This window comes from Phoca vitulina, unplaced genomic scaffold (genome assembly GCF_004348235.1).
Source record: "Phoca vitulina isolate PV1807 unplaced genomic scaffold, GSC_HSeal_1.0 scaffold3, whole genome shotgun sequence".
In the NCBI taxonomy this organism is placed as follows: domain Eukaryota; kingdom Metazoa; phylum Chordata; class Mammalia; order Carnivora; family Phocidae; genus Phoca; species Phoca vitulina.
Genome location: NW_022589706.1, coordinates 50,251,978 through 50,277,959, shown reverse-complemented (window position 1 = coordinate 50,277,959; position 25,982 = coordinate 50,251,978). Strand labels below are relative to the sequence as shown.

The 25,982-nt window shown below is 34.3% G+C and overlaps 1 protein-coding gene across 4 annotated transcripts in view; it reads left to right on the top strand.

Annotated features, from left to right (window-relative positions):
* The first annotated feature begins 2,799 nt into the window (after nt 1-2,799).
* LOC116628071 (UDP-glucuronosyltransferase 2A1) overlaps nt 2,800-25,982 on the top strand; it is a 44,869-nt gene continuing 21,686 nt past the window's right edge. For 2 of the 4 annotated variants that reach the window (XM_032398181.1, XM_032398171.1), the window contains exon 1: nt 2,800-3,517. In XM_032398181.1, the coding sequence (XP_032254072.1) occupies nt 2,800-3,517 (718 nt within the window). Of the gene's footprint in view, nt 3,518-13,972; nt 14,691-25,982 lie in introns of those variants that run through there. The other 2 variants (XM_032398145.1, XM_032398161.1) reach the window with 2 other exon arrangements.

Genomic DNA, 25,982 nt, shown 5'->3' with positions numbered 1-25,982 from the left:
CTTTAATAAAACTTCCCTATCTTTAGCCCCCACCTCCAACTCCCAAACAACAGAAAGCAATCTCTATATAGAGCTCTGATGCATTTTATCTGTGTCATTTTATCCGAAGGCACTTGTCTCTTTCTCTAGTTAGGAGAAACAATTAAATGAGAAAGATAAGAGATTTTATATATGTCTTTTACTCGAGGCACTGTGATTGTAGCTTAATCAATATTATTTTATTTATTTAAATATAACTTTTATCTTACATATTGTTCATAATATTACATAATTTATAGTAGTTATTGAATAGGTATACATTTATTATATATTAATAAACATTTTATTATTTATCTTGTATTATTTAATACTCATAAAAGCCTCTTAAATTGTTTTTAATTTCTATTTTATAGATGAGAAAAGTGGGTCTCATCAATATGAAGCAGCATAATGTTAAACTAGAATTCTTTGTTTTTGATTCTAAAATCTAAATTCTTATGCTATCATGCTGACTCTAATTTACTATACTGATTTTTATTATAGTTATATATGCAATTGTCTCCACTGAGAGCATAAAATGGATATGCGAATTATCTCTTTGATTCATCTTTCACTTAGCAGGGAGTTCTCTGTTTAGTAGGCACCCAATAAACACAAATAAACTGAATATTTTATTTGTTGACTATATTTTATATACTGACTATATTTTAATTGTTTAAAACTGAATCTGATTCCATGATAGTGAATAAAATGAATATATTACAGGGAATTGTTACAAATTGTTCATTCTAGTGAACCATGACAACTATTTTAAAGTATCCTGGCAAATAACTATGGATCAGGTTGACACCAGCAGGCAGAAATTTTGTACATACCATAAAATCTTAGTATATGGAGACTTGAATTGAATACACACCACAAACTATATGATTAGTCTGCCAAACTCTGAATAGTACTTTGTAAAAGTTAGTAACTGTTTTAAAGAAGCAGTCAATGTTTCCCTATAGATTACCTTTGGTGATAGGGGAGCTCAGAAAAGACATAACTAAAAAATATAAGATTTTTAATTTCAACAGGTTTATTAAAACAAAAAAGTCATTTCTGCTTATTCATGGACATATGCATACACATGCACAATTTTCATAGAGATTATTTTACCAGATTATTTGTCCTACTTTATCCAGTTTGGGTTACACAAATTTATATTGTGCATTTTATATTGTGTCATCATGTTTGGGGCACTTTATGGTTTATATGGATAGGTTTCTTACAGCTGATAAGGGGACATGATACACTCTGATAGGACAATGTATTCTAGTGGTTAATACAGTAGGATCTGGGAGCCAAAGAGCCTGAAGGCTACTACCACCAGTTTTTTCTTATTCTACTATATGAACTTGGCAAATTACTAAACTTCTCTGTTCCTTCTTTGATGTGAGAATGTAGGATCTACTTCATTGAATCTTTTTTTAGTGAGAAATAAATGAGATTAACATATGTAAAACATTTGGCACAGTGTCTGACATACAGCGAGTGCTTAATTAATACTAGCAATTGTGAAAGGTTTGGTTTAAATGTATAGTAGTTATTCCTCACTCAGGCCAGCTAGCTTTTGAGCAGCACTTTCCACAGAAGCAAAGTTGAATTAGCAATTCTCTTCAAAGAACTCCTATTGACTAGTAACATTACCCATCATCTCTTGCATGTATACTTATACACAGTTTAGTCATTTACTTATAATTTTTTCTCAGTGATTACTAACACAAAACATTTTCCTAAACATGGGGCATCTGGGTGGCTCAGTAGGTTAGGCATCTGCCTTCTGCTCAGGTCATGATCTCGGGGTCCTGGGATGGAGCCTTAAGTAGGGTACCCTGCTCAGCGGGGAGTCTGCTTCTCCCTCTCCTTCTACCCCTCCCCCATGCTCATCCTCTTTCTCTCCCCACCCCTCAAATAAATAAAATTTTAAAAAATTTAAAAAATATTTTTCTAAACATATTATTAAAGTAGTAATAAACACTACACTTACTCTATTTGCTTGTACATCACATTCTTGTAAGTATTCTCTTTGTAATAATCTTATCTATTAAGAACCAGTAACTAGGGGTGCTTGGGTGACTCAGTTCATTAAGCACCTGTCTTGGCTCAGGTCATGATCCCAGGGTCCTGGGATTGAGCCCTGTATTGGGGTCCCTGATCAGTGGGGAGCCTGCTTCTCCCTCTCCTCCCTGCTCCCTCTCCTCCCTGCACCTACTCTCTCTACCTCTGTCTCTATCTCTGTGTGTCTCTCTCTCAAATAAATAAATAAAATCTTTTAAAAAAAGAACCAGTTACCACTATAATAATATTTAATTGTTGCTAATGATATTTTATTCAATTTATTAAATATTGGAAAATCTACGGCCTTGGCATGTCTACATTTCTGAGTAAGTTCTGACCCAATCTGATATTTCAGTACCCAGGCCTGAGTGTAGAGTTGAGATATATAGTGGCTTCATGGAATTTAATAGTAAGAATTTCACAATTATGAGATGTAATGAAAAGTTTGAAGGATCAAGTTTAAGAAAATGATCAGCGAGTAAGAATCATAACCCAGCTAAAGGAACAGGTTGAGAAGTAAGACACATGTTACCCCAAGCCTGTAATTATCATAAAATATTGTGCTACCATGAGTAGTATCATTTGGTCGAGGGAAGACTCTTAAGGGTATCAATTGTTTTGAATCAAAACTGAAAAATAATTTGCCTTTCCTTTTTGCTCGAAAAGCAGAGAAATTCATTTATGTCACATCTCATCAAGTCTTCTACATCAAGCTACATCATGTTAAACAAGAACATTCTGCTGTTATCTCTTACGATTAGTCTTTTAGGAATCACTCTTGGTGGGAATGTTCTGATTTGGCCAATGGAAGGGAGTCATTGGCTGAACATTAAGATACTTATAGATGAGTTGATTAAAAAGGAGCATAACGTGACTGTCTTAGTTGCCTCTGGTGCACTTTTCATCTCGCCGACCTCTAACGCATCTCTAATATTTGAAATATATAAGGTGCCCTTTGGCAAAGAAAGAATAGAAGGAGTCATCAAGGACTTTGTTTTGACATGGATGGAAAATAGGCCATCTCCTTCAACCATTTGGAGATTCTATCAGGAGATAGCCAGAGTCATCAAGAACTTTCACATACTGTCTAGAGAAATCTGTGATGGTGTTCTCAAAAACCAAAAGCTGATGGACAAGCTGAAGAAAAGCAAATTTGACATCCTGATATCAGATCCAGTATTTCCTTGTGGTGATATAGTAGCTTTAAAATTGGGAATTCCATTTATGTACTCCTTGAGGTTTTCTCCAGCTTCAACCGTGGAAAAGCATTGTGGGAAGGTACCATTCCCTCCTTCCTATGTTCCTGCTGTGTTATCAGAACTCACCGACCAGATGTCTTTCACTGACAGAGTAAGAAATTTCATCTCCTACCATCTGCAGGACTACATGTTTGACACTCTTTGGAAATCATGGGATTCCTACTATAGTGAAGCTTTGGGTATGTAATTTTTTTTTTTAATATCTGAATTTGAACAGAGTTTTGTATCACCTCTTTATTTCCCTGTAGCTGTTATTTTTCAATCCTACATATTGATAACTATCTATTAGTATCATTTGAGAGCAGGAAGGAAGATAAAAAAAATATGCTTTGTAACTATAGTGTGTTGTTTTCTAATTTTATGGACTCAAAGATACCAGCTAAGTTCTTTTATGGATAACGTATAGCAAGAGTTTAAAATCAGGACTGAATTCCCATTTAGATATTGCATTGACAATAGAAATTGCCTAGAAATTTCAGTGGTGAGTAGAGAAAACTGGAAGAGATTAAGTTTCCTATAAGTCCATTACTAATATAGGCATGTGTGTGTGTGTGTGTGTGTGTGTGTGTGTGTGTGTTTAAAAACATACATGCGTATGGACAATCTCTGATCGTTGTTCATATATTTCCTACTGTTTACTAGCCACCCCCCCCCCCCCCCCCCAGGTAGGGAGGTTACAACAAAGACTAAGATCAAGTTCCTGGCTTCAAGAATTTCAGTCAAGCAGAGAAGTCATACAAGAAAGTGAATACTTGCAGTATGAACAACGTGGGTAATGAAAATATGTATAAAGAACAAAGATAGTATAAAGGAGATGGGCAGTATGTAACAGGAGAGAGTGACATTCTGAGAGACTAGAGTTGAGGTGATACACAGAAAAAAATTTAAACAGTTAATATGAATTTTCCTGCAAAACAAGTGTGGGGAAAGAAACTGTGTCCAATGTTATGGAATCTGAAAGTAGCATATGTGTGCTGGGTATTACTGATGATTATTTATGAAGGTCAAAGGGTAAGGTGGGGAGGCATGAGAAAGAAACATGGAGATGTCAGGATTGCAAAAATGAATTAATTTAAATAAATATTTTCAAAGTCTCTTGTATGTCATGCTAAGCATTTTGGGTTTTGTCTACTAAATAACTGAGAACAGTTTAAAGGGCTGTATTATGACTAGATTGCATCTTACATAAAATATCTGGACAGATGTGGACCTAGAGTGAAAAGATGTTAGACTATAAGCTTCTGCATAACTCCAGGAAAGATGTGGTAAGAGCATGTACTAGTGAAGTAGCTTATAAATGGAAAAAAATAATGCAGATGAGACTACGTAGTAAGGCAATTAGGAGTGTAGGCTCTCGATAAACAATTTCCACTTACAAGTGTGTTACCATGGTGAAGTAATTAATTCTCTTTACACCTGCACTTATTCACACCATCTCTAACAGAGCTACTGTAAGGACTAAATTAATTAACATATAAAAGGATTTTACAATAATGTCTAGGAGCTAGAAACCATTCAATTTGTGTTAGCTGTTTATCATGTGAAACTAATAAAAGCTAATGGCTAATTGGTTAAGTCATGTTAAGAGGCATGAGGAAGAGATTAAGATGGTTTCTTTTTTGGGGGGTATAATTGATATATAACATATTAGCTTCAGGTGTAAAACATAACGATTCTATGTATGTATATATTCAAAAAATGATCACCACAGTGAGTCTAGTTAACACTTGTGACCATACATAGTTAAATTATTTTTTCTGTGGTGAGAACCTTTATGAGCTACCCTTTTAGGAACTTTCGAATATACAATACAGTATTAACTATAGTCACTAAGCTATATATTATATCCCCAGGATTTATTTATTTTGTAACTGGAAGTTTGTGCCTTTGACCCTCTTCACCCATTTCCTCCATCCCTATCCCCCACCTCTAGCAACCACCAATCTGTTCTCTGTATCTATGAGTTGGGGTGGGTTTTTTTTTATATATATATCCCACATATAAATGAGATTATACAGTGTTTGTCTTTCTCTGACTTATTTCCCTTAGCATAATGCCCTTAGGGTCCATCCACATTAGCAGAAATAGCAAGATTCTCTTCTTTTTTATGGCTAAATAATATTCCACTGTAGATATATATGCCAGAGCTTCTTTATTTATTCATCCACCAGTGGATACCTACATGGTTTCCATGTCTCGGCTATTGTAAATAATGCTGTAATGAACATGGGGATGTAGCTATCTCTTAGAAATAGTGATTTTGTTTCCTAGAAGTAGAATTACTGGATCATATGGTAGTTCTATTTTTAATTTTTTTAGGAATCTCTATACTGTTTTCCATAGTGACTGTACCGATTTATACTCCCATCAATAGTGCACCAGCGTTCCCTTTTTTCTACATCCTTGCCAACACTTGCTATACCTTGTCTTTTTGATAATAACCATTCTAATAGGTGTGAGGTGATTAACAACACAGGAAACAATAGATGTTGGCGAGGATGCAGAGAAAGGGGAACTTTCTTACACTGTTGGTGGGAATGCAAACCTACAGCCACTCTGGAAAACAGTATGGATTTCCTCAAAATGTTAAAAATAGAATTACCCTATGACCCAGCAAATGCACTACTAGGTATTTACCCAAAGGATTCAAAAATACTGATTCAAAGGGTCACATGTACTCTGATGTTTTTAGCAGCATTACCAACAATAGCTAAATTATGGAAAGAGCCCAAATGTCCACTGACACGATATATATATATATATATATATATATATATATATATATATATATTACTCAGCCATCAAAAAGAATGGAATCTTGCCATTTGCAGCAACGTGGATGGAGCTGGAGTGTATTACGGTAAGCGAAATAAGTCAGTCAGAGAAAGACAAATACCATATGATTTCACTCATATGTGGAATTTAAGAAACAAAACAGATGAACACAGGCGAAGGGAAAAAAAGAGAAGGAAGCAACCCATAAGAGACTCTTAACTACAGAGTACAAACTAAGGGTTGTTGGAGAGGAGGCAGGCAGAGGATGGGCTAAATGGGTGATGGGTATTAAGGAGGGCACTTGTGATGAGCACTGTGTTATATGTAAGTGATGAATCACTAAACTCTACTCCTGAAACCAATATTACATTATATGTTAACTAACTAGAATTTAAATAAAAACTTAAAAAAATCAATCAATAAATAACAGGTGTGAGATGATATCTCATTGTGGTTTTGATTTGTATTTCCCTGATGATGAGTGATGTTGAGCCCCTATTCATGTATCTGTTGGCCATTTGTATGTTTTCTTTGGAAAAATATCTATTCATGTCCTCTAGCCATTTTTTTTTTTTTTTGCTATTGAGCTATATGAGTTTTTATATATTTTGGATATTAATCTCTTATAAGATGTCTGATTTGCAAATATTTTCTCCCATTAGGTAAGTTGCTTTTTCATTTGTTGATGGTTTCCTTTGCGGTGTAGAAGCTTTTTAGTTTCATGTAGTTGCACTTGTTTATTTTTCTTTTGTTACCTTTGGTGTCAAATCAAAAAAATCATGGCCAAGACTGATGTAAAGGAGCTGACCACCTATATTTTATTCTAGGAGTCTTATGGTTTCAGGTCTTATTGATCAAGTCTTTAAATCATTTTCAGTTAGTTTTTGTGTATGGTGTAAGAAAGTGATCCAGTTTCATTCTTCTGCATGTAGCTGCCCAGTTTTCCACTTATTAAAGAGGTTGTCCTTTCCCCATTGTGTGTTCTCGGCTTCTTTGTAATGAATTAATTGACCATATAAGTGTGGGTTCTTTGGCAAGGATTGTTAAGAGAAGCGTTAATTACAATTGGTTCATCATCTCCTCTGGGTATGCTAAATAGTTGTCCCCAAATTCAAAAATAGATGTTTGTCTCCTGGGATGTAAATGAAAACTGAGCTATTCTGTTATTCAGAGAAAATAAGCATATCTACTATGTTGATTATAAACTACCCTATAAAGATAGAAGTGAATGGTCAATATTGTAGGGCTAAAACTGGATCTTTAAAAATGAAGAAAAAGGATGAAGAAATGGCAATTTTATGAGGCAATCAAGCTGTCAGGATCTGCAAAATCTCTTTAATCTGCTCATGCATGTAGTAAACAAACACATCTGAATATGTGCAGAATCTCAGTTAATGAAATTGAGGAGTGTGTACATAGTGCCTTAGTCACGGTATAGGTTTACATTTTTATCTCATTACTTATGTTTTTATCAACGACTTGTTCTCAGTCTTGGAATAACAATTATGATCACAATGCTTCTTATTCATATTGGTGAGATTATTAGCCAGATAAACCTTCCTCATGCTGGCAGTCTCAGAATCACGTATTCCATTGTATTGTGCTTGTAAGTGAATACTGGTAATAAAACCACACAATTTTCCCAGTCATAAGGCATGAAACTAATCTTTCTTAACAATTTGTTCGTGGGAATGTAATGAAGATTTATAAAAATGTTCTTATCCTCTGATTTTGATAATATCATGTTTCTAATCAAATTACACTCTTTTGACTTAAAATTACTATTTAAGTTTGTCTTTATGAACGATATTCTTATTGATGTCCAGGGACTTCATATGAACACTCATATTCAAAAGACCGGGTAAGAAATAAAAGTACTTAAATGACAGAGTAATTCATTTTTGTGCAAGCCTTTGTACATGTAGAATGACAAATGGGAATGATAAATGGAACTGACTTATAAAAATCACTTCTTTCCAATGTGTAATTTGATTTTTTTTTCTACTTTAATTTAAATGCTCTAAACAAAGTCATTGCAATGAGCCCATATCCACAGGTCTCAAATTATCACACCTGAGTAAATAAATGGGACAACTTTCTGTAAGATTACTTTTCTGCTCTGCAGTGGAATGCAATAACCTCAGAGTGAGTCCTTAATCTCTGCTAATTGCTAGGTCAGATATTATAATGTTTAAATAACTTCTTTTATTTCAGCATATGGGTATTTGGTTCAAACTCATGGTTCAAAATCATGATAGCAATAATAGTTAATATTTGTTGATTTCTTCCTGTGTACTAGACACTATAATAAGTCCTTCACGTGTTATATCTCTTAATCTTTGCAATGAATTTGTGAAGAAAAAACTACTATCACAGATGAGATTATTGCGGCTGGGAAATATCAGTTGCTAAAATAAAATTATATAGTGACTAGTAGGAGAAAATAGTTTTCAAATGAAAGTCTGACACCAAAACTGCTAGAAAAAATTTTCTCTCTTTTTAAAACTTCAGGTGCAAATCTATCAATTATTCAGAATATTTTAAGTTTAAACTTTCTCCAGTACTTTTCCTCTTCCTTTCAGTGGATTTAGCTTATGAAGTCTGCTGTTCTATTTCTTATTCATATTAAATTTGCCAACTGGAGTTTAATTGGCTTGTGTTATCACTAGGTAACTTGCTGTTTCTTTAGGCAAAGGTTTCCGTATGACTGTTGCCTGCGCGAGTTGCCTGAGGATAGGTATCTGGTCCTAAGAGAACTTAAAATGCCATGTTTAACTGAAAGAAAAGGCTTCTACAGATTTCAAATGTATTTATTTAAAGTTGAGCCAGGTAAATTTTGTTTTTATGTACGTATTAACAACAAAAAAATCCACCAAAATTGGGGGACTGTTTAAGAAAAAAATAATGTAGCATTTTAATGCCAGTAAAAATATTTATAATCCATAAACATTACCTATTGCTACCAACAGTTATACCTTTCGGCCTGTATAGAAACAAATAGCTTTTTTGTGTGAATAATCTTTATATGTTAGATTTATATGAATACATAATGTATTATTATACATGAAAAATTAGGTGATTAATCTCTAAGAACTAATGCCATCTATAACAGCAGACTTTCCTGTAAGTATAATAGAACAAACAACAGATCTTCAAAAAAAATTATGACTATAATATTCATATCTTTACGTGAACTAAACACCGAGCACAGATAATTAATGTAAAATGAAGTGTTAGAAATGTAACAAATGTGAACGTGTATATCTCCAAAATGCTTGATTTCCAATAGTCATTTTAAAGGAGAGAAAAATGTATCAGGGTTCTTTCCCTGAAGAGTACTACATGTTGGTTTGGAACTTTTTTTTCTTTCTCTTTCTTCCCAGTCTTTTTCTTGCTTCCCTCTCTCCTTACTTCCTCCTTTCTTCCTCTATTTTTTAATGTAAATTAATTTTGTTTGGTTAGAATCTTTCAAATGACTTCTATTAGCATCCCCTTTTTCATAATGACCCATGAATGGAATGACAGCCATAAGCCAGACATCCAAGATGGAATTTGCTATGGGACATGCACAATTTCAAGGGCACTGTCACTCTTTGCTCCCACTCAATGAAAGGGAATGGAGATGATCATTTTTATGGATATAATCTTGAGTTTTCTATGTGTATATTCCTTAAAATAAGTCACTTGGGAACTCTGGTACTGAATATATTGTAGTAACATATCATTCGTGATGTGCCTCAAGACTGAGCCTGACTGACACCTGTAAAGGAACTTGTGGTGTTTGGGAAGACCTGCCCCAAAGCTCAGACACCCCAGAGGACCATTATCTGGGAAGTGGAAGAGGTGGGTCTAGGTGATGAGATCTTGTTAAACTGGTAGTTTTTAAAGTCAGATTCTCTCCCTACATTATCATATATAGCTAACATTTATTGAGCGTGGATGCTGTTCCGAATAATGTACACGCATTTTTTTCATTCAGTCCTCACAACTATAAGAAATAAGCACCAGGATTCTCCACCATTTTGTAATGAGGAGGGTGAGTAACTCACCTGAGGTTACAACGAAGAAAGTGGTGACGCATTTGATGCGAGACCCTGAGCTAAAAGAAAAGTTCTAGAAAGAGACTCAGTTTATATACAATAAAACAAAGGGGAAGAAAAAGGACATCGAATTTTAAGCTTTCAAGAATGCATTAACTAAATGAATTCAAGGAACTAAAAAAAAGTTGAAGCTCTAATGTGAAGTTAAAACTCTAAGGTTACTAAGGAGTTGATTACTCAGTTTTGAAAAATAGTATGAAAGATGGTTTCCAAGCCATCTTTGGGACATCTTTATGGCCTTTGGGACCACCTCCAATCCAAGAGACAATGAGAAATGAATTAGCACAATTAAATTCTAGCCATTCATTGAAATGCTCACAGGAAGAGGAGACCTTTAATTCAGGGTATGTAGTTGGGGGAAAAATTGTAAGAAAGAACTTGCATACAAAAATAATTGTTTCAAGGATTCTCAATTCAAACTAATAGCATTATGCATATTTTAAAGAACTTTAATCTTAATTTAATTTTATACAGATGAACTACACATTCTCGAGCAAGTGTTATATACACTGTTAAACAACACAAATTCAACTGAGTGAATTTGAATATCTAATTGGCTTTATTAAATGGTTCAGAGATAGGACACATCTCATCTAGCAAGTAGAGGGGAACTCTGGAGAGCTGTAGAAAAGAAAGGTTTAAACAGGGTGGATTGAAGGGAATTACTAGCAAAGAATGCAATGTTTTAGGCAAAGTTTCCTTCCTAAGGGGAAGAGAAAAGTCAGCAGATTACCTCCTAGTGTTGACCAGGAAATTCCAGTTGGCAGGTTAAAGGTTACATGCCTGGGGGAGAGTGGGGTGCAGTTAGATTAAGTCTTGGTTTACTGACGTGGGACATTAACAAGACTTCATTTGGGCCTGTGCCTCTCTTTTTAACAACACAAATCTTATTAAATATGATTCTGAGAACTTTATTTTATTACCATTTGGAGTACTTCCTTTCAAAGCAAGCAGAGTAAGAATGAGAACTTGATTCAAAGTATAAGGACAATATTCTAATTGGTGCAAACTTTCTCTGGCTGACTTATTTTTCACCCATGCTACTCATATATTGATGTTTCATAGACATATTTAAAAATATTATTTTCTGGGCTCTTTAATTATGTTTAAGATGTCATATTATCAAATAGTCATAATTATAAAATGCAGTGGTTTTCTAATTTTTGCTGTTATAAACTGTATCTCACATTTTAAAAAATAGAAGAAAGAAGAAAGAACATTGGGCTGGGAACTGGAATACTTAGGCATTCATCTCATCTGCCACTTACTAGCAATACAACTTTGAGATTATTTAAAACTTTCTCGATCTGTGTTCTTACATATAAAATGATGGAGTTGGCCAAACTGAACTCATGCTTTCTCCAGAATGCCAACCCCACTATGCTCTTACTCACTTCTTATTCAGAAAAGCTATTAGTGAACTCATGAAGCAAACAAACATGTGATCATTTTAAATCACTGAACTTCTTTTTTGTCACGAAATCAGGAATATTTGTCAGGAGTTATTATTTTTTCCCATTGGTGGAAATTTAAATCTATGATTATACCTACATATATCCCCAAACATAATTTATTTTTTATCTTCTTAAAATGTTTGAATTTGCAATGATATATTGCAGGCATACAGGGAACTGGGGAATAAATATAACAGACATCTACATTGACACTGGTGAAATTAAACACTGTAACATCGAAGCATACTTTGAAAACAAAAAACAGATATGTTAGTTATTAATAAATTCTATTATCTGCAATTGCTCTTCAGTAAATTAGATAATTATGTTACTGTTCTGAAAAGGCCACTTAACAGTGGCAAATGGACTCCTTGAACTCTTCTTTTTTCTTTTATTCAGGGTAAGTCATGTATTTGATTTGGGGATATATTTTGATAAGCTTTTAAGTGCTAATATAACTGTTGCTAATGAACGATCCCTAATTAATTATTATATTCTACTTACATGGACCTCAATAATTGGACAAATCTAAGTATTTTATAGATAAACTTTTGGTTATGCTTTATATGTTGTTGTGTTTTGTCCCCTCTGTATTGGAAGGTCATGACAGCAACAGAATTATGAAGATACATCAAATTCTTTTCACTAGGCCTATTTTAATGGTCATTGGGGTTACTGATACTCTTCTCTTGCTGTTGTGCTTCAAAATCTAATTAATTTTAAAAGTACAGACATTATATTCAAATTGAGGCTGACTCTTGACACAAATACAATAATTCTAAAAGCATCACTTCTCCCTCTCTTCTTCCCCTTTCTCTGTCTTTCTGGTCTTTTTGTTACTCCAAGTCCTGTAATTAGTCAGTTTAAAGGCAACAGAGCATGAAAAGAAAACAAACCACTTAATTTCCATTCTCAATTCCTGGTTTCTATCCTTTTAATCACATTATTTGTTCTTATTTTCTCTTTTTAATGGCAACTTCTAATGATTTAGCTTTTAAAATAGCATCAATATATGGTTACCCTTGTATAGTTTGGCATTTACTAAGAATCTCAACGGACAGATATCATTATATCTACGTCTAGCTGGTCATTCTGTAGCTAGACCATTGGTTTACCGATCAATCTTCAGGCAAATTTCTTAATCTACAAACATTACCAAACTTTTGCTTTGAACCAAGCAGTTTACAAAGCAACTTTCCAGATATTATTGCTAATCCACAAAGTAATATAACAAATTAACATCACTATCTCTCATTTATGCATGAGAAAACCAAGGCTGAAAGGGTCTAGGTAGTTTTCCAGGGTCACAAAGCTTGTAAAAGAACAGTTTTTGAATCTGGGGCTATTGAACTCTAGTGTCCACCCAATTTAAGCTACTACACAATTCTGAGTGAAAAAGTGTGTGACTTCTTGAGGTGCTAGGCCCTATCTTCTTGATTTGTATATGAAGATGTCATATGAAAGAAAGTGAAAAATTCTGTGCAACAAGGAGATGATTATCAGTATGCTTTATCAGAGAAGAAAACTCTCCTCTGACAAATGTGTAATAATTTACTCTATAACCCAATTAATCTAAAACATCTTGAAATCTTTGAGAAAACCTTATCTAAGTGAAGGTTGTTTTTAGTTTTTCTTCCTAAATATGAGCCATAGGGAAGTAATAATAATGCTGGTCATTGTGCATTGCCAAAGTCTCTAAAACTTACAAAGATGAGGCATAATACCGTGGAAATCCAGCAATTTCTCAAATGATGTTATGATAATAGTCCCAGTTGCCCTACTTTGTCATACGTTTTTAGGTATGCAACTCAACATTAATTTCATTATCTATGAAATGTAGCAAGTAATTTATGCCACACGACTCTGGAAGGGACTGAATTAGACAATGTATGTAAAAATGCCTCGTAATAGATATCTAACTTGAAGTTACTGTAAGTTTTGAGAAAGTGGCTTTAGCAGTAAGAATTATTATTTTTTGTTTAACCTAATTTTAGGAAAGATAAATTAAAGACACATTTTATAATTATTATCACAGAATACACAGACCCCAGGCTTATAACTTGACTTCTTCTTTTACCTTCAAATAGGACTTGATTTATTTCTGTTGCTAGAATAATAATATTATTACATATAACGGTTTGAATTATATCATTTTCCTTTTAATCTATAGATCAATTGACCTATGAATGAGTATACCTATCACATTAAACATTATTTGAAAAAATAATCTACCTAAATATACTTTGAAAATTTCTTTTTATCTTAAAAGATCTACAGTAGGATGGTTTTCAGAATGGATATCACCATGCCTAAGAAGTTTGTCCAGCTGCTGGTTTTTAATTTGACTTTGACTGAAATTGTTCTAAGTGGAAATGTGCTCGTTTGGCCAACGGATGGTAGCCATTGGTTAAATATTAAGATCATTCTAGAGGAGCTGATTCAAAGAAATCACAATGTGACTGTCCTGGCTTCATCAACAGCTCTATTCATCAACTCTAATCCTGATTCTTCTGTGAATTTTGAGGTGATACCTGTCTCCTATTTGAACAGCAATATAGAATCCTTAATTGAACACATGATAAAGCTGTGGCTAGACCACAAACCAACTCTTCTCACACTCTGGACTTTCTATAAAGAACTAGGAAAACTTCTAGATACTTTTTTTCGAATCAATATACAAATCTGTGATGGAGTATTAAACAACCCCAAGTTAATGGCAAGACTTCAGAAAGGTGGTTTTGATGTGTTAGTAGCAGACCCAGTAACTATCTGTGGGGACCTCGTTGCTCTGAAATTAGGAATTCCATTTGTGTACACATTGAGGTTCTCTCCAGCCTCCACGGTTGAGAGACACTGTGGGAAAATCCCAGCACCTGCCTCCTATGTACCTGCAGCTTTGTCAGAGCTCACTGACAAGATGACCTTTGGTGAGAGGGTTAAAAATGCTATCTCTTATCCTCTGCAAGACTACATATTTCAGTCCTACTGGGGAGAATGGAATTCTTACTACAGCAAAGTTCTAGGTAAGTCTCTAAAATATTATCTTATTAATGTCTCCAGAGATCCCATTTATTCTTGTTGGCAAAACAGCAAATGGTTTCTGTCCCACTGCACATGCCAGGCTGAAGTAAATATACTCATTATATATAATACCCTCATACAAGATCATTCTTTTTGGATAAAGTCCTTAAAAATGTAATGGTGGTATTATTATGCATGCTAGTGCTTCAAGGCAAATAATCTTGTGCCTATTTAGGCAATGGGTTTTCAATGAGTAAATCAACCTTCAAATATAAATGAAAGTGCCTTTACTAGGATGAATTGTGGCGCTGCCAAAAAAAACCTGGCAAACATTTTGAAGTGATACATGATTTCCTTTCCCTCCGTCATTCCTCATTCTTTTCTTTGTCGGCAGAAAACTTTAAAAAGCCTAGGATTGGGCACTGGAAACCTGAGTTTACACCCTCCCCCATCTCTCACTATCTCTCCATCTTAGGCTCCTCTGGGTGCTTAGACTAGCACATCTCATCTCCAGCTTAATTTCTCTGTATCCTTCGGCAATCCTCAAGTTTCCTTGCCTCACATATTCCTACGAGGATCAAATAAAATAATACAAACAGCTCTGTATGGTTGTTTATCTTTATGATCCTCATGAACCTTCCTTCATTTTTCTATTTTCTTCTCTCCTGAAGGTTTTTTTCCTCTAGATTTATCAGTAGTAAGTACCAGGGATATTAATTAACAGCAAAAATTAACCGTTGATATTACCAATGGTACTTTCTCACAAAGATAATATGCAAAATATTGTCCTTTTACATACCTTTCAGCCTTCCTCCCTCCCACTCTTTATTTTCCTTTCTTTCTCCTTCCCCTCTTCTCTCCCTCCCTCCCTTCCTCTCTCCCCTCCTTCCTTTCTTCTACTATGCTTTCTTTGTGTAAAAAAAAAAAAAAGTATTTATTGAACACCTACCCGGTACCTGCCACTTTTCTAGGTACATTTTGCAAAACAGATCAAAATCTCTACTCTTCTTGGAGCTTACATTTTAGTAAGAGGATACAGACAGTAAATAAATAAAATATAAGATGTTAAACTGTGATATATGCTATGTAGTAAAATAAGAATAGGTAGTTTTGGGAGGAGGGTTATACTTTTAACTCCAGTGGTCAGGGAAGGTCTCAAAGGGTGACATTCAAATGAAGACCTGAGGGCAGTGAGTGTGAGAGCCATTGGGATCTCTGGGGGAAAAACAGTTTAGACATCCATAAGAACAAGTAGAAAGGTCTGTGGCAAGCCATAGAAGCAGGAATATCCTCACTGTAATGTGACCTTAATCTTCCCTTTCACAAGCAGAATTTGTATATATATTTTTTTCTTTTCTGGTTTTTGGAATATTCTTCATCCAATTTTCCATCACTTAAACTTTTAAATTTCTTCATAGAGTTGTCTAGAGGGAAGATATTGAACTTACCATGCATATGTAAATAAAAGATACGCAAGATAATTCAAATTTGTATATGTCTTTAAAAATACGGTAATTAGAATTTTAAAGTAAAATGTTGTGTTTTTATATTCATTATAATGTCACTTAACTATATTTTCTTTTTCTCTGGGTTCCAAATTTCATATGCTTCAATGACATATTTTTATTTATTTATTATTTTTTAAAAGATTTTATTTATTTATTTGACAGAGAGAGACACAGCGAGAGAGGGAACACAAGCAGGGGGAATGGGAGAGGGAGAAGGAGGCCTCCCTCCAAGCAGGGAGCCCGATGCGGGGCTCGATCCCAGGACCCTGGGATCATGACCCGAGCCAAAGGCAGCCGCTTAACGACTGAGCCACCCAGGTGCCCCAATTACATATTTTGATTTAAATTTAGATGTTATTTTACAAGACATTTGCAATGTGTCCTTTAATAATTACTTCTGCCCATAGATGCATCACATACCAACTATTGCAGGTATTGAGTGAGATAACAGTCTCTGTTCCTTAAATAAGGGGATACAAAAAGTAAGATGGTGAAGGTTCTTGGAAAGCACATGAGGTTCTGGGTTCAAGTTCCATTTGCTGTGTAATTTCAGGCAAGTGATTTAAACTCTGAGTCACAACATTTCTACCTTTTTAAAAGGGGGTAATTATTTCACTGTACTCTTTAGGATGATCATATGATATATGGATATGCTATGTCAATTATAAAGAATTGTACTTATGTTAGATGTTGTTTACAGCAAACTATGTAAGAACTCCGCAATGACAAAAGCCCGGGGTTCTGTGCTTACTAAGTAGTCAATATAGATAAACAAAGAATAAATGGCCTCTGGGGTATACTAACTCTTTCTTCTCAGAGGGAATCATGACAGATTATATAATGTATGCAAAAGCCTTTGTAAAACAGAATGTTCTTGTCTTCTCATTTTCACAGGATCATAATCTAGTTTCAGAAATCCCACATCCTGAGAAATTAGATATCATATTTACTTTAATCCTTTATACTCCTCATGTTACTAATCATACTTGAACAACAAATAATTGCCTTGGATATTTTATTTCAAATTGAAGTATTGGGAGTAGTATAATCTAATTTGTCTTTTGACTGAAATTACATTCTTAAAGTATTAGGGACACCTGGTAGCTATAAACTGATAGTGAAGTAGGTCAGGTACCTTACATTTGATATTATTATCAAACATAGGAGAACACAGGATATTTAATAACATCAAATTGCAGGAGAGTTTCCATCTCCATGTTTAATCTTTTGTTTTCTGGGAAAAATCAACTAGAAAAATAGCATGTTTAAGTGTGATAACGAAAAATTCCAAATTTCTATATTGAAGCAAACAAATAAGTTAGAAGGAAATATCTAACTGTACTGGTTAAAAATCCTGTTTTATTTATCAGTGAGATCTTAAATTTTATGGATGAAGCAAATAAAATTCATCAATTCAATTTTAAATATGCTTTTAACACCTAATGGAACAGGCCTGTCTGGAAATATGACAATCATTGCTATTCATATACAGGAGTGAATCTCTAATTAATCTTGCTCAAGCCCAGTGTTCCGCAGGGCACCTTCAAATTGCACTGAGCTTGATCTCTCCCCAGCCTCCGAGAGATCTGCTGACTGGCAAGTAGATAGCTCTAATGTGGACAGAATTTGGGACTCGCCTTTGCTACAGCTATAGGAAGGATGAGGGCCTGAATGCTGTAGTAGAACTAAACAGGTATAGCAACGGCATGTCCCCATTTGTCTGTGTCTTTTTATTTTACCAGTTTTTTTCCATCTTTCCAAGCACACTGCAGATCAAGAGAGCAGAAAGCCCAGTACTAATCTAAGCACCATTTAGCCAGTGGAGCCCCCTTTTACACATCAGCACCACACTGGTTCCATGTTGGTCCCTTTCTCTCCCTATCACAAAATTTTAAATGGATTCCCTAGAACTAGTGCTACTTTTCCCAGCCCATGAAGAAACAAGACGAAACAAAATGAAACAAAACAAAACAACAAAAAGCTTCTTAAAGCTTCTTAACATTTCTTCTCTACCTTACTTGCCTGGAACGGGGCTAGATTAATCACATTTTTTTAATATATATTTGATTTCTGGTTCCCATTCTGGACCCAGTGTTTTATTTGTTATACATTCTAATCCCCATTGTCAACCTCCCATCCTTTTTCTGGAAAACTTGGATCTATCTCTCTGTTAATCTTCCCTCACATAAGGCTTCTAATTCCTTCTCACACGCAATTTCCCTAGGGTCAGTGCTGTAAGGTTTTTAAAATTCTGTGTAACCTGTCTTTCAAAGTAATACACAAATCCTAATTTTACAGTTTACTGAAGTTTCACAGTATGAACTTACCCATGCAACCAGCACCCAAATCAAGAAACAAAACATACCCATAACTCCTCTTTCTCCTCATACCAGTGTCTACAACTCCTAAGGGTAACCACTTGACTTCTAACACTACAGATTAACTTTGCCTGATTTTAAACTTTGTATAAATGAACCACACATTGTGTACTCTTTTGTATTTTGGTTCTTTTGCTAATGTTTTTTATATTCACCCAAGTTTTTGCATAGAGGTATAATTTGTTCATTCTCAGAGTTATGTAGATTCTATTGAATTAACATATCACATTTTATTTATCCATTTTGCTGTTGATAAACATGTAGACTATCCTGGTTTTGGCTATTTATGATAAACATTGCTATGAACATTCTTTTACATGTCTTTTGGTAAATATGCGTGTGTCATACCTGAGTGGAAATGCTAGGTCATAGGATATGCATTGTTTAGCTTTAGTACATACCACTAAAATCTAGTTTCTCAAGTGCTTGTGCCAATCAATAATCCCATCAGCCATTTACTAGGATTCCAATTGTTCTTCATTCTTACCAACAATTAGTATTTTCTTTTTGCCTTTTGAAAAAATTGTAACCATGCTGTTGATGTATAGGGTTATCTCATTTTTAAAAAAGATTAGAAACTAATTTATACATGGTAAAAGGAAGTGCATAAAGTATACAGTGTGATTTGTTTTGTCAAATGTATATATCTCTGTAACCAGCACATCAATCAATTTCTGGGATTCCTTTTCTAAAAATGCTGTTCTCCACACCCTTTCAGAGTGAGTAACTCTTACCACTTAGTTTTTATTCTTCATTCTGATTTCCATTTTCCTTTTGTGGGCTTTTAAAATGCATTATCTAATAATTTTAACTCTTCCATTTTCCTTTTGTGGGCTTTTAAAATGCATTATCTAATAATTTTAACTCTAAAAGTAACATGATTACATTGTCACTCATATTCAGTTTGTGCTCCATCAAGCAGCTCTGGTCTAGCTCTCTTCAGTGATTCTGCAGCTAACACCCTTGCTAATTGTACCATCTTTGCTATTAACTTATTAAATAGTTACTCTTACTAAACAACTACTAAGAGCTTTGGTAGGTACGATGCAGACATTATTAGTAATCCAATACACAAGCCAAGAATGATCATTATCTTTTACATTGGAGCCATCAAAATTCAGAAAGATTAAGGATTTTGCTGAAATCACCAAATATGTAACCGAACCAGAGAAGACCCTATGTATATTAAATCCACTATATAAAGAAATTCACATTCCTAGGAATAATGACCACCCCATAATTTCCAGGATTTTAATATGAAAAGTCGTAGGTAGGGAAAAGAAAGAAACAAGTCTGCCCAACTCCCGCTATTTGCTTGGTGACCTGGTGTTTCCTGTGAGCATTCTCTCACTCAACTTTCTTGAGGGCACTGCTGTGACATTATTTCAACTTGATAGATTTTGTTTGTTTTGCAAGTTAAAAATCTTTGAATATTTTGGTGCAAACTGTCTCTGTTGTCACAGAGAAGTGTGTGGTCCTGAGTTTGCTGAACTTTGCTTTGTCTTCAGGGAATGGCATGCAAGTCCTGGGTACCTTTGGCCTCTCCTGCTTGCTTATGGTGTTATAGGAATTTTGAAATAATCTTAACTAGCTTTTGAGAAGGAAAAGAACTAGTGTTATTTGCATTGGCATACAGTTAAGTGCAAATGTTTGGTTTAAACTCTCATTTTAACTGTCACCATTCCAAGAATATATTATTATTTTACTTTTAAAAATCATCTATGTGGGGGCGCCTGGGTGGCTCAGTTGGTTAAGTGACTGCCTTCGGCTCGGGTCATGATCCTGGGGTCCCAGGATCGAGTCCCGTTCGGGCTCCCTGCTCGGCGGGGAGTCTGCTTCTCCCTCTGACCCTCCCTCCTCTCATGTTCTCTCTGTCTCATTCTCTCTCTCAAATAAATAAATAAAATCTTTGAAGAAAAAAAAAATCATCTATGTGTCTTTTGGAATGCTTACCAAATGTTTCTTATATGGGTTTTACATATTTGTTGTTAAATTTCAGCCAACTGATTTGCTTTTTTGTTGGCCTTATAAATGGGTTCCCTCTTCCTTTTCTCTTCTATTGGTCATTGTTTGTATACATAAATCCTAATTATCATTCAATTTCAATTTCATATCCTGATATTTGTCCATATTATCCTATGCTTTACAGTAGTCATCCAGACATGTGTTCATTAAACTGATACTAGAAATAAATTACATCTCCCTTTCTAATTCTTATGTCACTGGTCACCTTCTCTTGTCTAATTTTACTTCTGATAAATTCAGGCTTATTTAATAATAGTGAAGATAGTTGTCTTCATCTTTTATTTTTAAATTTGGTTGAAATAACTAAATTTTATTCATTAATTAACTTGCTTGTTTATGAGCCATGTGAAGAAAATATCAATTACTTAACTACTATTACACTTAGTATTTTCTTTTGTAAATCAGAACTGTGTCAAGTTTTGTCAACTTTTTTTTCCACCTATGGCAAGAATTATTTGATTTTCTAGGCAAGTTAATAGATGAATTATAGGAATAGATTTCCTATTATTGAATTATTTCTGGAATGATTTTAAATCATTTTTGTAAAAAATCATTAATATTTTGCTGGATATATTCTTATTGATAAACAAAGGGCTGGATAGAAATAGAATAAAAAATATTCCACTTTTGTGCAATCTCTTTAAGATTTTGGAACCATATCACAGACATTTCATGAAAATAACTTTTGTTTTCCTTCTTTTTCTATGCTTGTCACACTTTAAAAGTTTTTTTATTTTTGATATTTTAAGGTTTAGTATTTTCTATTCTTTTTCCTCCAGATTTATTGAGATATAATTGACATATAATATTGTGCAAATTTAAAGTGTACAAAGTAATGATTTGATAGATGCATATATTGTAAAATGACTACAACAATAAAGTTAGTTAACACTTCTATCACCTCATATAGTTACAGTTGTGTGTGTGTGTGTGTGTGTGTGTGTGGTAGAACTTACTCTTTTAGCAACTTTCCAATATATTATAGAGTATTGTTAACTATAGTCATCATGTTGTACATTATATCTCCGGAACTTATTTATCTTGTAACTGGAAGTTTGTACCCTTTGACCACCTTCACCCATTTCCTCCACCTCTCAACCTCTAACCCTGGAAACCACCATTCTATTCTCTGATGAGTTTGGCTTTTTTTAGTTTCCATATACAGGTGAGATCAGACAGAATTTGTCTTTCTCTGCTTGACTTGCTTCACTTAGCATAACACTCTCAAGGTTCATCCGTATTGTTGAAAATGGCAGGTTTCCCTTATTTCTCATGGCTAATTTCTATCCCATTGTGTGATATATACATCACAACTTCTTCATTCATCTGTCAACGGACACTTCGGTTGTTTCCATATTTTGTCTGTTGTGAGAATGCTGAAATAAACATGGGAGTGCAAATATCTTTCCAAGACAGTAATTTCATTACCTTTGGATATATACCCAGAAGTGAAATTGCGGGATCATATGTACCTCTACGTTTAATTTTATGAGGAACCTCCATACTGTTTTCCACAGTGGTTGCACCAGTTTACATTCCCGCCAGCAGTGCACAAGGGTTCCTTTCCTCCACAGTTTTGCCAACACTTATCACTTGTCTTTTTGATAATAACCATTTTAACAAGTGTGAGATGATAACTCATTGTGATTTTGATTTGCATTTCCTGGTGATTATTGATGTTGAGCTCCTTTTCATGTACCTATTGGCCATTTTTATGTTTTCTTTGGAAAAAATATCTCTTTGGATCCTCTTCCCATTTTTAATTGGATTATTTGAGGTCTTCTGCTGTGAGTCCCCTACATATTTTGAATATTAACCTTTTATCAGATATGTGCCTTGCAAATATTTTCTCCCATTCTGTAGGTTAACTTTTCACTTTGTTTCTTTTGCTGTGCAGAAGCTTTTGAGTTTGATGTGGTACCACTTGTTTATTTTTGCCCTTGTGTTTTGTGGTTGAGGTGTCATATCCATAAAATCATTGCCAAGACCAATATCAAGCTGCTTTGATTCTATGTTTTCTTCTAGGAGTTCTATGGTTTCAGGTCTTATATTTGTCTTTACCATTTTGAGTTCATTTTTGTGAGTGGTGTAAGATAGAGATCCAATTTCATTCTTTGGCGTAAGAATATCCAGTTTTCCTAGCTTCATTTATTGAAGAGACTATCTTTTCTTTATTGAGTATTCTTGGATTACTTGCCAAATATTAGTTAACCATATATGCATGGGTTTATTTCTGAGTTCTCAATTCTGATCTATTGATCTATGTGTCTGTTTTTATGTCAGTATCATATTATTTTAATTACTGTACCTTGTAAATATAGTTTAAAATCAGGAAGTGTGAGGCATCCAGCTTTGATCTTTTTTCTTGGGATTATTTTGGCTATTCAGGATCTTCTGTGGTTCCATACAAATTTTAGGGTCATTTTTCTATTTCTGTAAAAAATGCCATTGGAATCTTAATAGGGATTACACTGAAGCTATAGATTGCTTTGGGTAGTATGGACATTTTAAAAATATTAATTTGTATGATCCTGAACACAAGATGTCTTTCCCTTTATTTGTGTCTACTTCGATTTCTTTCATCAGTGTTTTAAAGTTTTCCATGTACAATTACAGGTCCAAATGTGAGACCTGAAACCATAAAAATCCTAGAAGAGAGCACAGGTAGTAATTTCTCTGACATTGGTCATAGAAACATTTTTCTAGATATGTCTCCTAAGGCAAGGGACACAAAAGCAAAGCTAAACTATTGGGACTATATCACAGTGCACAGTGAAGGAAGCAATCAATAAAACTAAGAGACAACCTACTGAATGGGAGAAGGTATTTGTAAATGATATATCCAAAGGGTTAGTATCCCAAATATAGGAAGAACTTACACAACTCAACACCCCAAAAACAAATAATCCAATTCAAAAATGGGCAGAAGACATTAATAGACATTTCTCCAAAGAAGACATACAGATGGTCAACTGACATATAAAAAGATGCTCAACATCATTCATCATCAAAGAAATACAAATCAAAAGCAGGTGAGGTTAGGTATCATTTCACACCTGTCAGAATGGCTAAAATCAAAACTACAAGAAAAGAGTGTTGACAAGGATGTGCTAGAGTATACCTGTAAAATCATATGGGTGTACTATTTACTTTGTGCAAGGGAATTTGACTGCTGTCTCAATTCTATTAAGAGATAAATATAGGGGCACCTGGGTGGCTCTAAGCAGCCCACTCTTCATTTCGGCTCAGGTTATGATCTTGGGGTCATGGGATCAAGCCCTGCATCAGGTTCCACGCTCAATGTGGAGTCCACTTGTCCTTCTTCCTCTGCTCCTCCCTGTACTCTCTATCCTGCTCTCAAATAAATAAATAAATAAAATCTAAAAAAAAGATAAATTTATAAGGCAAATATTGTCTGGTTGCAAAAAAATTTTTTACAGGTCTATGGGCTAACAATCCTAAAACTATTTTATGTGTTTACTAAAACTGACCAGATAAGTAAGTACAGAGTGGTGCTGGGAGACAGGTTTCTCACTGTTGAAAGGACTTGGGAATAAACAGAAAAGGCTATATATAGAAGTAACTATAGATAGGCATATATGACAGTATTAGGATGTGCAATTATATTTACTAGTTTCATCTGCTGAATAAAACTAACATTTCAGTAGCAATGAACACACTTAGCATACTCATCCTGATTTTTTGAAAAATTTTTCTTAACTTTATTTTTTTTAAGATTTTATTTAAATTCTAGTTAGTTAACATATATGATAAAATTGGTTTTGGGTGTAGAATTTAGTGGGTCATCACTTACCTATAACACCCAGTGTTCTTCACAAGTGCCCTCCTTAAACCCATCACCCATTTAGCCCATCCCCCACTCACGTCCCGCCATAAACCCTCAGTTTGTTCTCTATAGTTAAGAATCTCTTTGGGTGCCTGAGTAGCAAAGTCAGTTAAGCATTCAACTCTTGGATCCCAGGGTTGTGAGATGGAGCCCTGAGTCAGGCTCCATGTTCAACAGGAAGTCTGCTTGAGGATTTTTTCCCTCTCTCTCTGCCCCTCCCGCTGCTCGCACGTGCTCTCTCTCTAAAATAAATAAATAAATAAATCTTAAAAAAAGAAAAAAACACAACGAGCAGGGATTTGCTTCCTTTTCTCTTTTATTTTCCTTCCGTCTTTTATTTTCCTTCCTGTATGTTCATCTGTTTTGTTCTTAAATTCCACATATGAGTGAAATCATAAATGCCATTATCTAATAAAATGAAATAGTGCTCTTTGGAGACATGGTTGGTTTTAAGGTTGAGGCAGTGAAAATAGTAGAACCAGAAGTATCTTGTGGTAACAGAAAGTAAAAAAAATGCTTTAAAAGAATGTGGTCCGGGGTGCCTAAGTGGCTCAGTCAGTTAAGCATCTGATTTCTGCTTAAGTCATGATCTCAGGGTCCTGGGATGGAGGCCCATGTCAGGCCCTGCCTCTCAGCAGGTAGTATGCTTGTCCCTCTGCCCCTCCCCCTACTCGTGTTCTCTCTCTCTCTCTCAAATAAATAAATAAAATCTCTAAAAAACTAAAAATAAAAGAATGGGGTCATATCAAAAGGACATAGAAATCAATACATAAAACAGTTTCCAAAATCTGGGACACTTTGAGCAATAAAATAATAATGATAATAACTGAATAAAATATATAAACTAAAATAAATTTATGAGTTATACTGATACAAGTAAATAAATAATTGTAATAAACAGCCAATTTCTTAAATTCCAATTAATAAAAATAGAATGAAAGATTTTTAATTGACTAAGTTTTTAATATTAACCTTTTACATTACCATAATAAAATGATCAAAACTAGGAATCCTTATTAAAACATTGTCAATTATCCTAATGTTCTTATTTCTTTCTGATATATAATCCAGACTCCCCTCTTGAATTTATTTGTCCAGTGTCCTTATTTTTTCCAACTTATGACAGTTGCCACAGTATTCTTTGCCTCTTGTTTATGGAGAGTACTGGCTAGTTATTTTTTTTAGAATATCCTTTAATTTGGGTTTTTCTGATATTTTTTCATGATTAGAGAGAGATTATGCATTTTTGGTAAGAATGTTACAGAAGCAGTCTTGTGTCCTTTACAGTGTGGCGTATCAGGAGGTACATAATATAGACAGATTAGTCCTAGTGACAATAATTGTGATCACTTAGTTAAAATGGTGTCTTTCAGGATCCTCCCTATGTAATTAATAAATATCTTGTAAGGAGTTTCCGTGAGACTATGCAAATCATACTAACCATATATTTACACATACTTTCACAATCCTTTACAGTAAAATTCCAATTAACAACTACAGAAGAAATAATGAAAACAGTAAATCACCATTAGGCAA